General features: G+C 42.8%; 2 protein-coding genes across 5 annotated transcripts; both read right to left on the bottom strand.

The window, feature by feature from the left end:
• Positions 1–720: 720 nt before the first annotated feature.
• On the bottom strand, positions 721–8395 carry LOC146384836 (uncharacterized). 2 transcript variants are annotated; one of them, XM_084930246.1, is made up of 7 exons: positions 8101–8394; positions 7251–7738; positions 6757–6894; positions 5526–5678; positions 2775–5345; positions 1681–1781; positions 721–1051 (listed from the first exon to the last, which is right to left on the bottom strand). In XM_084930246.1, the coding sequence occupies exons 2-6, from the start codon at positions 7716–7718 to the stop codon at positions 1686–1688; spliced, it is 3426 nt and encodes a 1141-aa protein (XP_084786372.1). In that variant the 5' UTR covers positions 7719–7738; positions 8101–8394; the 3' UTR covers positions 721–1051; positions 1681–1685. The 2 variants fall into 2 exon arrangements, with proteins under 2 accessions (XP_084786372.1, XP_084786373.1); XM_084930247.1 differs by having other exon boundaries at positions 721–1781; positions 8101–8395.
• A 1107-nt stretch (positions 8396–9502) lies between these two features.
• Positions 9503–14564, bottom strand: LOC146384835 (uncharacterized). Of its 3 annotated transcripts, none has more exons than XM_084930248.1 (4): positions 14390–14564; positions 12879–13510; positions 12641–12748; positions 9503–11608 (listed from the first exon to the last, which is right to left on the bottom strand). In XM_084930248.1, exons 2-4 carry the CDS (start codon positions 13500–13502, stop codon positions 10394–10396), a joined length of 1947 nt encoding a protein of 648 aa, XP_084786374.1. In that variant the 5' UTR covers positions 13503–13510; positions 14390–14564; the 3' UTR covers positions 9503–10393. The 3 variants fall into 3 exon arrangements, with proteins under 3 accessions (XP_084786374.1, XP_084786376.1, XP_084786375.1); XM_084930250.1 differs by lacking the exon at positions 14390–14564 and adding an exon at positions 14128–14346; XM_084930249.1 differs by lacking the exon at positions 14390–14564 and adding an exon at positions 14196–14346.

The raw sequence follows: 14564 nt of genomic DNA, 5'->3' as shown, positions 1-14564 counted from the left end.
ATTTATCTCAGTTTTCATCTTATCTGTTTAATTTGCTGATAAAGTCTTGTGTGCTGAAACACTTCAGGTCAAACACGACAATGCTGTGATTATAACGGTATCTAAATTCTATTTAAAATGTGGGTGACTTGGAATTTTGTGATGTTTTCTTCATCTCAGGCCACTTGTTAACCAGTTCCCAAGTAACTCAAGTTTCACCCAAACCTTCCCCGAACATGAACACAACTCAGGTTACTTCCTTTATGAAAGACCATGTTCAGCATAATGTGAAAAACAGATAGACCTGAAGGTGGCGCTCTATAAAAAGCCTGAGGATCCTTCCACCATCAGCTGTAATTTATGTTATTTAGGAACTCAGCCACAAGCTGTCAGACCATGTGAAGCTACAGAGAGGAGTCAGAGTCACCAACACCCTGCCAACTAACCGCAGAAGTCCAACCCTCCTCTGTATGTCTCAAAGTGTGTTTGTGCAGCTGCTGTAGGTCTGTGGACTCAGTGGACGTTTTTATTTGTTCTTTTAAGAAACAAATAAAAACGTCTTTTTTTTTTTTTTAGACTTGCATTTAGTTAACACTTTTCTTTATGCTTTCTTGTGAAGCTGGCAAGTGATTCTTGTCTTGAAGGGTGCTGTATAAATGAAATGTACTTACTATGTGGCCCAGTGGTTTTGTCCATATTGTGTAAATGTACAGTTAGTTATGAGTCATGAACACGCACGCCTGTTTTTGTAAGATTTCTTTATTAGTGTGACAGAGTGAATGTAAAACTGGAAACTGTACAGGCTGAAACATTTTTAACGATGAAAATATTCATTTCTCATTAACAAACTACAGTACGGCCTACAAAAAATAGTTCTTGTAATCAACATTAAACAAAACTGGTGACATTCACAGAAGCACAGAGCTAAAACATGAAAGCAGACCAATAATGAACTGTGCAAAAATCTATTTCAGATGACAGTCAGGCGTTAGAGGTCAGGGACAAATGTGGAGGAAGAATTAAACATGTGAACAAGGCTGAAAAAATAAAAATCTTCACTGGACACAGACGCCTGGAAAAAGGAGGAAAAAAAATAGTTAGCAGACAGGATCAAACACATTTGCATCAGCATGCAGTTAAAGAAAAATGTAAATAAAGAATTTTTCAGGACTTAAAGACATGCGGCTCTTTTTCACTGAAGCTGTGCTAATGCTGAAACCACTGCTGATCGTGGCTCTGCTGCATGAAATCAGCACTTTCAGCCAACAGATTTCATTAAAAAAAATTGAACCCCAGTTCTGCAAACAACTGCCCGTAACCATCAGCACGTAAACCTTTGGAAAAGTGAGCTGGTTATCTCCAAAGGAAGAACTGGAGCCGCACTGGGACATGCAACGCTACTGAGACAATAACCTGCAAAAATATGCCGGCTGTAACAAAAGTTGGTTTTTTTTTTACAGACAAAAGGTTCAACAAACATTCCAATTTCAACAAATTTACATTTCTGAAATGATTTCATGGTTCAGGCTTTAATATTACAGTCACGCTCCACGAGCTGTGCGTGATTGTTCAGCCAGTGCTCAAAAACAAAGATGGAGAACCGTAACCTGCAGAACCAGAATAACCTTTTAACTATGAATCATAGGAAACGTGCCAGGCTGAAGTGGAATTATCCTTTAATTTTCCTTTGAATATACTTACTTTGTTCAGTCTATCTCAGAGATCAGGGAGTTTGCCGGCTGCATGACTTTGGACTGAGGCATCTGGCTCGTGTTCTTTACCTTCTGGTTAAAAGCTTCAAGCTAGAAAAATAAAGCAGGGAAACAATTCCAGATTATAGCAGAGATAATGTAAAACATAACGACAGACTGAGATCAGGATTATGAAATTGAGATTCAGATGAAGTAATGATACTCAGAAAAGTATATCTAAGGTTTTAAATGACATGGTTGACAACTGTTACACATGCAGGGCATCAGTCATGTCTTCAAATGTTTAAAATTCTAAAAATGGAAATGATTTTAGTGACGTGTGACAGCGTCTGCTTATGCTTAAAATACATATTGACACGTCTTAAGTGTCTCAGACTCAGTACTGGGAATTCTGCTGAAGTTGATCCTCAGACCAAAAACACACATCAAAGAAATACTTTGAGCTTCCTACAGTTTTAGTAAAGAAAAAAATAAAGTAATAATCCATCCGCTGAATTAGATCTTTTTTTCATTTTTTGCATAACAAAATTTAATAAAGTTGGGCTAAATTTTACCATCGTACTACTAAACGTTTCTGATTTAGAAGAATCTTAAAGTATGTATGGAGCATTTTATTATGTAAAATACATTCATAAGTACAGGAGATAAAACACATGAAATTTTTAGGGCTGATAAAGCAGACAAAGCATCCATGGTACCAATGCTCTGCTCCTCTATGCCACAGATATCACATCAGTGAGAATCTGACACATCCAAGATACTGATGCTCACACTGGGATTAAGAATTTCATGCGGATATCTCCTGCACTTAAGAAGTTATGACGGTCAAAAATATATTTAAAAAAGAAAAGAAAACAAATTTGAACCCCTTCTAACTGAAAATGTTCACTGGATGAAGGTAACAGCATGCATGGCTTCATTAAATATACTGAAGTAATTGTGCTCAGTGTCCTCTGAGTCACTACATTTCATTATCAACAACAACAAAATACCTGGAAGACCTGAGCAAGGCAAATAATGGCACAACCTAACCTCTTAGCATGGCATGGCCTCAAGAGCTGGCCAAACTGACTGAACACCAACCTTTTTCCTCAGGTTCGCCTTTATTTCCTCCTCTGTTAGCTGCGGCTTCTCCTCTTTTAACTCCTCAGTGCAGGGGTCATTACCCACAGTCTTTGTGCATACCTTTGAGTCCTGTGGTGCCAGTGGTGTCTTCAATGCATTATTATGTTTCTCTAAAATACTTTTGGGATTCCTGAGATCTCCCATAAGCTTTTTGCGACCCCGTCTCCAGTTGTGTCCACCTGTGAGGCTCTGAGAGGATGCCTGCTCGGTATTGATGACTCTCAGGCAGCGGGAAACAGAGGCTGACCCATCTTGGCCTTCGCTCACAGACAGGTCCGGGTTTGGAAATGAGGCACTGTTTGTAAGAAGGCTGGGATCAGGGAAAGCCATGTTAGGTGCCACTACAGAGCCAGGAAAGTGTGGGTAAGCTTGGCTGCTGGCAGAAAGAGAGGGAGGAGTGTTGTACTGATTGTATGACCAGTAAGGATTTGTAGCACCGCTGTAGTGGCCACTCTGGGTAAGAGCAAAATGCGAGTACTGAGACAAAATGTAGTCTGGAGAAGCAGGATATGGAGAAGCAGCAGGATGAGGAAACACAGGATTTTGTGAATATGGATAAGCAGAAAAATGTTTTGAGTCTTTTCGCTCTCTGTCCCTCGGTGTTTCTCTGCTGTTCCATCGATCTCTGTGTTCCAGTCTCTCTCTGCTTCTTTCTCGCGAGCGGCTTCGTTCGGCCTTCCGCCTCCGTTTCAAATCTCTGCTGCGAGAGCGTTGACGGCATGAGGGGCTCGGGCTAGAGCTTCTAGAGGCTGACCTGGAGGAAGATGAGGACGAGGAATTTCTGTGATCTCTAAGAGAGCGCCTCTGCTGTGTCTCGTCCTCCCCTCTGCTCTCAGTCCTCCTCCTCCCTTCACTCTTCCTCACCCTCCCTTCGCTCTTGCTCCCATGCATTCTCTCCTGACTCTGGTCTGTTTTGCTGCTCCGCAGAGGAGAGCCTGATGAGGACTTCCTGCGATCTCGGTCACGAGAGTGCTTCTGGCGGCTCTCGTGCTCCTCTTTGCTGTTCACACGTTCGTTTTTTCTCCCGCACAGCCTCTCCTGAGTGCGGTTTGCCAGTTTGCTCAGCTCGTCCACGTCCAGGCTCCATCCCAGAGTTTTAAGAATGCTCTGCAGCTGTTCATGCTGCTCACTCACCGATGAGGTTTCTTCCTCCTCCTTCTTCTTCTTCAGTGCCACCGGAGACTTTAATCGATTACTAGAGCCCAAACTGTGGTCTCTTTTGCTCTTCTTCTTCTTCTCCTCCTCCTCACCAGGTAAGAAGAGCCTCTCTCGAGTAGATGAGTCAGTCTTTTTCTCTCTACTGTTGGTCCTGTTGAGGCCTGCCAGCAGGTTTCTACCATTTGACTCGCTGTCACTGTCATCACCGAGCCCGGGAATTAAGGCACCACTCTTTAAATGCTGGCTCTTACTGTCCTGGTTGAGACCCTTCAGCAAGGGTCCACTTTTCAACGACTGGCTCTTGCTTGCCCAGTTGAGGTTTAGCCTAATGGGCTTAGTGTTTGAGAGTTGGTTCTCACTGGGTGATGTGGCTCCAGTATTTAACTGTTGGCTTTCATTGGCTTGGCTGAGGCCCGTCAGCTGGACTCCACTGTCTGACCGCACACCGTCTTTGGCTTTGTTGAGTCCAGGCTGTGGAGCACCACTGCCAGTACCTTCACTGGACTGGCTGAGGCCCCTCAGCGAGGCTCCAGTATTTAATCGTTGGCTTTCCTTTGCCTGGTTGAGGCCCGGTTCACCTTCATTGGCTGTACTGAGTAGACTCTCATTTTTCTGACTGAGATCCTTCAGTGAGGATACAGTCTTCGATCGATGGCTCTCACTTTCCCATCCATGGCTTAGAAGAATGGGTCTAGTTTTTGAGTGCTGGTTCTCACTAGGTAGGCTGAGGCCTGACAGTGAGGCTCCGGTATTTAACTGTTGGCTTTCACTGGCGTGGTTGAAGTCTGTCAGCAGGGCTCCACTGCCTGCCCGCTCACTGTCACTGGCTTTGCCGAGTACTGGCTGTGAGGCACCGCTGCCAATGCTCTTGCTGGGATGGCTGAAGCCTTTCAGCGAGGCTTCAGTCTTCGACCACTGGCTCTCACTGGCCTGGCTGAGTAACAGAATGGCTCTACTGTTTGAGCACTGGTTTTCACTGGGTGGGCTGAGACCTTGCAGTGAGGCACCACTAAACAACCGTTGGCTTTCCTTTCTCTGGGTGGGGCTCGGCTCAATGTCATTGTCCATGCTGAGTATACTTTCACTGGGCTGTCTGAGGCCCAGCAGCGAAGCTCCACTATTCAGCTGTTGCTTCTCAGTCCTAAAGGGTGGATCTGATTTGCTCTCCATGTCAGGGATCTGAATGTTCAGGGGCTCCTCACCTAAAGGAAGATCCTCTCTATCATTGCTCATAATCTTGTTAAACTTTTCGATGTCCACGCCTTTGTTGAGGATGCTGAGGAAGCGCTCAAAACCCTTGTTGACATTATTTTCATCCTTTGCTGGTGAAGAAATGCTTCGGCCGAGAGGTGGCAGTGACACACCAGGGACCTGAGAAGGAAAAAAGAGATTACTGTGTCATTACTCAGAGAAGAGTAGAAAAGTAAAGCATTCTCATGTTGATCAAAGCTTCTTCTTATTTTATGATTCATTCATTTAATACTGCATGCAAGTGGAGGTGTGGTGTGGTTGAAATACAAAGAAAAAGCAGAAAAGCATCAACTGTACAACCTCGCCACAGTCATCCTCAGGTTTGAGCAAGTTGATGTCGACTCCTTTGTTGAGCACGCTGAGGAAGCACTCGAAACCCTTGTTGATGACGTCCTCTCTCTTAGCTGGTGATGTAACGCTTAGGCTGGAAGGAGGCCACGCAACGTCAGGGCCCTGAGAAAGGTCAGAAATTCACTTTACTGTTGAACCAGCAGATTCGTGGTGAGAAGCTCAGATGCTGTCATAAAAAGGATAATTACATGCTGCCATGATCCAGGTCTCAGGTAAACACGTCTGAAATTGTTCTCAGCACTTCCAAATCATCAACCACTCAAAAGATAATGGCCATATTTCAGCGTTTTATAGCACATTAATAATGTTAAGACAAAAGATAACATTAGCATTTACTACTTCATTGCCATGACACAACAGAAAGACTGTCAACTGCTGGGTCAACAACATAAGGACTGTACAGTAACAGCAGCTGGTTATTCCTCTGTTACAGAGGCACCTTGAATGCCTTTGTCACAAACAAACACTAACACCACAAACACATTGTAATTTGGGGGAAAACACTGTTATTCACACACATCCTGGTGGTGGTCAGAGGGCCCGGTGGCGCCAGTGTCCGGCAGCCTCGCCTCTGTCAGTGCACCCCAGGGCAGCTGTGGCTACAATGTAGCTGCCATCACCAGTGTGTGAATGTGTGTGTGAATGGGTGGATGACTAAATGTAGTGTAAAGCGCTTTGGGGTCCTTAGGGACTAAGTAAAGCGCTATACAAATGCAGGCCATTTACATCCATCCGAAATGTTTGTTCCAATCACTTCAGCTGTGAGGGCTTTGTGTGGCACGATATTAACCTCTGATTCTTTTGTCCCCGTGATAGAACAGAGAAAACCGACTCATATAGTGTGTTAAAACATCTATATTTCTTTTTATTCAATCATCTTCCGGAAGAGAGAGACCCCTAAGAGATCTCTAACATTAGAATCATAAACTGTGCCTCATATAGGTTTTATTTTGGTACTTTACACGTCACACAGTTTCAAACATTGCTTATATAGAAAGTTCCTATTTTCTGTGTCTTATCTATTAATATGCAGGTGCACTAAAACTTCCTGTTTTTCAGTCTGGCTGAGCACTTTGTGAGTCAAAAGTGGCCTTGCTCTACAAGCCTTCATTATTAAAGTACATAAAACAAGATAACAGGAAAATAAGGATACTAAGGATATTGATTTCATGACACATACCTGTTCACTGTAAGGTGGTACAACAGTGTGTCTCTTCTTCATTAGACCCTTCACTCTGAGCTTCAGAGGATGCTGTTCCTGCAGCACACCGCCTTTGCTCGGGCAGGATGAGCTCCTTCTCTCTCTGGCCGACTGCACCTGAATAATAGAAAAAGAAAGCTTTACACATGAACGAGATTTTTGAAATTGTGACAGTGAGTCAGTACGAGTCTACAAGTGATGAGGTTTCATTTCTTTTATTTTATATTAGGCCCTGTGTTTTTCAGCACTGAAAATCTCATGTAGATATTTCCTGTATAAAAAAATAAGGCAAAAATCCTATGTACCCTACTTCATCTAAATCTCAAGTATTTATAATATGAAGGTCATATTTTTTGTTATCCAAATAAACAAAAACAAAAAAAGAACCAAAACATCTGATTCTAAGGGGATCAGGTGGGTTGTGCAAAAAAAGAAACACACTTTACTCTGAGAGTCTATTCAGTGCTCCTCACCTTTGAGAAATAGCTGAGGTATTGTCGCTGCATCAGAATCTCCTTCACTCTGTCTCTTAGAGTTTGACCTACACACATAGCCGTAGGCTCGTCACCAGAAACACCTGGTGGTGTCTCCACAAACCGCGTTTTCATGGCGAGTGTAGCTTTCTTGTGCATAATTCTCTCCTCCATCTCTCTGAGGAGCTGCTTGTTTCTTGCTAGCTCTACATCCTCTTCACTGTATGACAGCGGCTCTCCGTCCGGGTCCTCCACCTCTGGGACTTTACTATGAACATGATGAGATGAAGAACTGAGCTCTTTCCACCTCACATCACTCCTATGTGGTTCAGGAACAGTATATCTCGAGTGTTCATGGTAAGTGTCCCACTCTCTGTAACCTCTGGAGGCATTCCCCATGCTGTGGCGGCTTGGCTCCAGAAGTCTCTGGAGTCTGTGGACAGCATCTTTCCACTCACGTTGATTCATTCTGCAGTCTCTCCAAGTGTCTAAAGCAGAAACAGTAAGTAAGAAATATGCAGCAAGTATGGGTAAAGATAGATGTGTATGTATATTGTGAAGCCATTACATCCTCCCATAATGTAAACACAAAGACATAAAGGCTATTTTGGAACCAGCTTCGAGCTTTCATGTTGTCTTTATGCTTATTTCACAGTTTCACAGCAAAACCCTCAGCGTTAGCTTACATGAACGCTCCTAATGAGCAAACACAGAGCCAACCAAAGTAACCAAGTAACAACCAAACCCGGCAGCCGTCACATCACACTCGTTAACGTGTGGACAGTCGGTCTAACATACTGTAAGGTGTTTACACAACTTAGCATCGTTGCTAAAAAGACTGGTCACCTACTATTGCCGTGGAAAACGAGAGCTTCTTCTTTTACATCGTGGAAAGATTTTTCATTTTTAAGCTTAGAGCCACTCGGACCAAGAACAGTGAAACTCCAACATTAATGACGTATCGGTAGAAAAATGGGAACCATTAAAGCTAAACGAGCTTCTGGTGTTAACAGAAAGAGGCCATTACTGATCACATTGCTTCGGTGGTGTAAGTGAGTGAAATGTAACAGCAGCGCCCCCTGCAGGTCAGAGTACTGACAATGCAGGAGAAAAACAGGTCAGGTGGTCGTACATTGGCAAAGAATTATCATTTTATAAATTTACTTACCAAATAAAACTATTTATAAAAATAAATGCATTTAGAAGCAAAAACATTTCACTATCGCTGTTTAAAGATTGCCCTTCAGACCGCACCTTTTAGCTGTTTGTAAATGCTCTCTACATCAGTTTTTTTTTTAATTTTTGAACTATGACGATGTATTGAACCATTATTCCTGAGATTAACCCCTTAGAGAAAAAATTGCAGTTGCAACATGCCTTTTTCTTCACTCAGTATATTTCCCTTCATTATATACACACATTCATTCATTCAGTCATTTATCCTTTACTGTCCTCCTTCAGGGTCGTGAGGGTCTGGAGCCTAAAAGCTCTGATTTGATCTTTTCTGTTTGAAGTTAGTATTTTTCTTCAAAGCATTTTGTATACACTGTTTTTTTTTTCCATAAATAAGGCTATCATCATTATTATTATTATGATTAACTTCACCTCACTATTATTTAAAGTTACATGTTGAGTCTTGGCTCTATTTTAAAAATCACATTTTTAGAAATATATGCAAATACTTTATTCAATATTACTGCTCTAATTTTATATTGAAAATGTCATTATTTATTCTAATTTGTTACTTTGTGAGCTAATTTGTTATATTCATTTATTTTATTGACCAAAGTACTTTTTCATGTTTTGGCTGCTATAACGATAATTTCATTTTTGAGTAGTATTGCTTATAAAGCATCTATAGAGCATCTTATAGAGTCTCTATAATTTAAACCTTTTAACCAAAATAATTATAAATTATTATTTCAAATAAATTTCCCCTACCTTAGACATTTTAACATGATTTTATAAAGCTTTTAAAAAAACATTTGTATTCCTATCTGCTGCTTGTGGTTGGACTGAAACTGAAGGTTAACAGCTGAAACCAGTTTCGCCTCTCTCGTTGGCCGAAGGCTTTTTTCTCCTGTAAAAGAAATGTGCTCTGGGTTTAAAACATCAAATTCATTGATTAAATCATTGTTTAAAAACAAAATTGGAAATTCATATTTTCTATTACAGAGCCTTTCTAGTTAGTTGTGGCGAGAACAGCGCCACAGTAAATCTGTACACGTTCAATAACTCAGCACACAGTCAAAGTATTTGCTTTTTTGTTTAATATTATCCAGTTCAATATTTATACAGCAAATTTCTGCATGTTTACAGAATAAGAAAAATATGTAAAGAGACAGAAGTGTAGAGCATGTCTTGTAGTTGTAGGTTGGCCTTTGAGCTAATTAATGAACATAAAGGCTCCTATATAAAGACAAATATGATGTCCACAAAAATAAAATGCATCAAATTTTAGTAAAACTTTAACAAAATAACACATTTTTGTACTTTCAGTATTTGTTTTATTTATTTTTTTCCTAGAATGACCGGGTTATTATAAGCTACACCAACCAAACAACATTAAAACCACCTGCTTCATACTGCCTGAGGAGTCCAGGCATGCATGCAGGACCTCCGAGCGGACGCTGCAGTGGATCCTTTGGGTCCTGTGAACCTCGGAGAATTATGGTGGTCCAGCTTCGTAGGCTGGCTTAATAACTTGTTGTAGTATAACGGGCTGCACTGCCATACGAGAGGAGGCTGCTGCCATCAGCCCAATGCCTGGTCTGCATCAAAGCTGTAACAATGTCAAAATAGCATCCATGTGAATTCAAGGACCCGAGCTGTTTCTACTTCCACTGTCGGCAGTTTTAATGTTGTGGCAGACTAGTGAATGTGTGATGGGTATGAGAGCAGACCGAGAATCAAGAAGAGCTGCAGCACCACCTACAGTTTGTCATCAAACTCACGATACAGTAGCTGATAATGTCATTGTGTTGTTCTCTTAGTTGCTGCTGGACTGATTGCTTGCAAATGTTCACTGTGATGTTCTCTGATGCTTCAAATGCGTGTTTTGTGGTTAAAAAGAGACTCCCTGAAGGCCCAGCTGTTTCCATCAGTCAGTTTCAAAGTCTCACTTCCACCCTGCGCAGCCTCGTTTATCTAGGCTTTTTTTTGGTTTGAATAACCTGCAAACAGCGGGGCCTTGTCAGTGGTTTGGATTTTTGCGTTGTGTTCACTGGCTGAACTGCACTTACATTTGATTGGCTGAAATACGGCGGCTGTGGATGATTAACGTGATGCGGGAACATGTGGCTCGCTTGTGGGAGCATGGTTGGATACATGTTCATAGGCGGGATGCCGGGGTACGGGACGAAGGGTGGCATTATAACCCCCGGCCCAACATGGGGCATTGGTGGAGGCACAGCTGGCGGGACAGGTGGGTATGGCATCGGTGAGCAGTTGACCGGAGGGTACGTCGGCACCACCGGAGCAGATGGAGGTTTGGATGAAGGGTATGAGGAATTAGGAGAAAATGGTTGTAATGCAGCAGCGCTCTCCTGAGATTTCCCTTCGCAGTTCTTACTGTCCTGTACTGTGCTGCTGCTCGTCTTCTGGTCATACTCAGCAGATTTGTATACTTGATGCACATCTGTTACATCCCTCTCTGCACTGTACGAGTCTTTTTTACTGTAATAATTCTGATTTAAGGGGCTAAAACTAGATCTGCTTGATGATGATGATGCTCTACTTTGACGTCTCGGGGAAATCGGTCGCCTCGTGCCCTTCTCCCTCCCAACTTTCCGAGCCAAATCACCATCCTTCTTCCCATACAGCCGCTCCTGGATTCTATGAGACATTTGGCCAAGCTCTTCAAATCCCAAATCCATGCCAATGGCCTGCAGCACATCCTGCATTTGCCTACGCTTGTGTTCATCCTCAGGTGGCAGCGGCACCCTTTCCACCACCAAGGGGGACCTGGATCTGCTGCGGAAGTAGGCTTCCCTGCCATCATTCCCCTGAAGGGGCTTTTCATCAGAGAGTGGGCACCGTTTTGGGCTGATGGACCTTCGATGAGTCTCCGGGGAAACTGGTCTGCGGGACCTTTCGCTTTCACTCCAGTAGCTGTTATCCTGGTGGCTTCCTTGATTCCTCCCAGCATTGTGAGTTGGAGACCACAGATGATCAGCAGGACTCGGTAATAAGGTTTGAGAAACGGGTTGATCGTCGTCATCCGAGGTCTGAGTCACAATCTTAGTGAGAACGTCGACATTCACGCCCTTGTTTAGCACGTCGAGGAAACGCTGGAAGCCTTTGGTTGACTTCTGCTCAGAAACAGCTGCACTTCGACTGGGTGCATCACTCTCAAAAGACTGATGGGAAGCACACAAACGTCACAGGTATAAGAGTCAAACAAATCTCTGGAAGGTTAAACATTTTCACACAATTTTCTGAGACACTTCTGAAAGCAAATCAAACACGAAACAGCAGTGTACGTGACATCTGAGAGCGGATTTGTAAAGCTACTGCAGAATAATGAGCAAGTGAAATACAATTAGAGCCTATTACACCTCGTTTTCTTCTTGTAGCTGTTTATTGTGTTAATCAATATTCTGTCTACTTTGAGGCCAGTTTTGATGTGCATCCCGTTTTGTTGTCACACTCATATTGATAAACCGTTAGAGTGGTCATTTCATTTATGTCAGGTTACAGGTGAACAGGGCTACAGGATCAGAGCCCAGATATACTGCTTTTCATGGTGGTGTTTTTACTGTGTGTGTTGTGCTGCATGTGTTGTAGATGTTGTAGTATTTGGCTCGGTAGATTTCTATTTTTGCATCATGTCAGAAATTTCACAAGTTCATAAAGAATAAGAACTACACGTGTGCTGAAGTGAAGTGCCAAGCTATTACTAATAAATAGGCCTATCAACTGGAGTTACACTTCTGAGAAGGTGCCAATCTACAGCAAGGTGGCTACAGCATGAGTGTAACGTTTCATGCAGTAGAAGTATTCAAGAAATATTGAAGAAGTATTTGGGATAATGCAAGAATACAGTAAACACTCTCTGCAATTAGCCAAACTGCAGGCTGAGGAGCACCGGTCCTCCTCCTCCTCTCTCAGATACATGCAGGAGTGAATGCAGTGTGGTAAATGCAATCAGCATTTACCACACTGCAGTAATAAAACCTGTCTTATTATGCATGTATTAATTATTATTGTTGTTGTTATTCGGCTACCCAGCAGCATATGATGTAATGAATATTTGCTTCTTTTATTACAAATCAGTAAAACCACACAAGGGGCCAGTTATGCTCTGATCTGGTGGCCAGAGACAAGTGGAATTACAAGCCATAACGTCTGAAGTGATAAAGATTTATCAACATGTGTAACGTCAAACCCACCTGTCGGCTCGAACCATTCAATGGATATCTTGTTCCAGCTTGGCGATAATCCTCATCATATACAGAAGTGAGAGGACTGTCCGTCCTCTCTCTGGGATTGACATAACTCTGTTTGACATGGATAAATATTTTTAATCAAACCACAAAATGATTACTTGGAATTAAAACACTATTCAAACTGATGCAAACACACAATTAAAACCCGTCCAACCCTCATTAAGCAATCATGTAAACTTACCCTCTCCTGTGATCGTGCCCTCTCTTGTGATGGATCCCGGCCCCTCTCATATTCATCTCCATCTTTGTAAGACCCCGACAGTCGTCTGTATGTTAACTCATCATTTAGCTGCCTGTATGGGAACTCCTCATGCAGAGGCCTGTGCCTGGAGTCCTGAGGTGTTTTCCTGTACTTGAAATCCTCATTTTGTGGTGACGCATCTTCAACATTCCTGGTTAGATGCGACCGTGAAAAACTGTCCGGTGAAGGCCTGTACGTTTTCTCCTGAGCCTCACGCCTGTACCTGTAATCCCGCTCGTCGTCATCTGCAAACCTCTGCTTTTTGTTGTCAGAGGGGTCCCGCACTGGTGAAGACATGCGTCTCCTCGCCGGGCTCTTCCTGCTCCGGTCCCTGTTCAGTGTATCTTTGCTGTACAGCCTCTTCGGAGACTCACTGTACTCCCTACTTCTTTTCCTCTCTGTGCTGCTGCGTCCATCCCCACCATATTTATGATACGACTCCCGTGGCATGTCTCTGGGAGGGTCACGCCTTTTCTCCCATCTGTTGTCATATTCATCCCGTTGCCGTGAACTTCTCTCGCTGTACTGCCGCCTGGAACTGTGTTCAGATCTGTTTGAGTACATCCTCAGACCTGAGTGATACAAAAAGAGAATAAACTTGAATAATGTCAGACTTCAAATAAACACAACCACTTATCTTCTATTAACAAGGCAAACAAAGTGCTCTCCACTTGGAATATGTCAGGATTTCTACAGTTGTTCTGTGCCTGTGGCGGTGCTCCAAAGAAATTGGCTCCAAAAATTTGTGATTCTAAACTGTGTGAATGGTTGTCTGTCTCTGTGCCAGTTATGTGACAGACGCATGTATACTCCTCAGGTTAAATGTTTAGCATCAGTTACCATGGTGATCGAGTCAGGTTAGAAGAAAGCCACATTCATGACATGCTAAACCATTAATAGCGTTCTGGTAATAACTACCCTCGCAATTCTTCTAAGTCGGGGTTAAACTGAAGATAGCCTCATATACTGCCTGCAGATCTGGCCTATGAGGTGGTAAAACAGGCCAGCTCACTGTTCAATGCTACTACGGTTTACATTCAGAGATCACACTGACAAGCATTCCCCCCTAGATCATAAATGCTTGATAATCACAACAGGATTGAAAGAAACAAGCACATGTAGGTCACAATGCGTCTACAAAAATATCCAGCAAAACATAAAATAAACATTTTTTAAAAAATGAACATACAGCAGGAGTCACAAACCAACAGTATAGGCGCGGGTGTGTCTTTAAATAGAAGCTACGTGTAAAAGCACCTGCTGTAGAATTCACTGAAAGGACGCTCAGGCATCCCAGAGCTTAGATAGCTGGCTTAATGGAGCTTTCGGTATGCCGTGACCGAGCTAACGTTTACAGCGTTGAACGTTAGCGTTCGCTGCAGCAGCTGCCTGTTAGCAGGCCACGGAATAGCTTCATTTGGCTTTAGCAAAAGGAGAAATATCAAACTTACAACTGTATCATCGACGGGATAGTATTTCCAGCTAAAATCTCTGCGCCTGTGAAAACTTTCTCGTCCTAAAGTGCAGTTAAATCAGCAGGAATTAAAGCTGTGCCCCTGCTTTTGATTAACCTACTTAGCAGCATTCGCGGTGGGCTAACGAGCTAACGTAAAATGACCATTTCCG

Source organism: Perissodus microlepis, chromosome 6 (genome assembly GCF_051167445.1).
Source record: "Perissodus microlepis isolate ML-2025 ecotype Zambia chromosome 6, ASM5116744v1, whole genome shotgun sequence".
Taxonomy (NCBI): Eukaryota; Metazoa; Chordata; class Actinopteri; order Cichliformes; family Cichlidae; genus Perissodus; species Perissodus microlepis.
The sequence above is the reverse complement of the archived record's forward strand: the minus strand, read 5'-3'. Positions and strand labels throughout refer to the sequence as shown.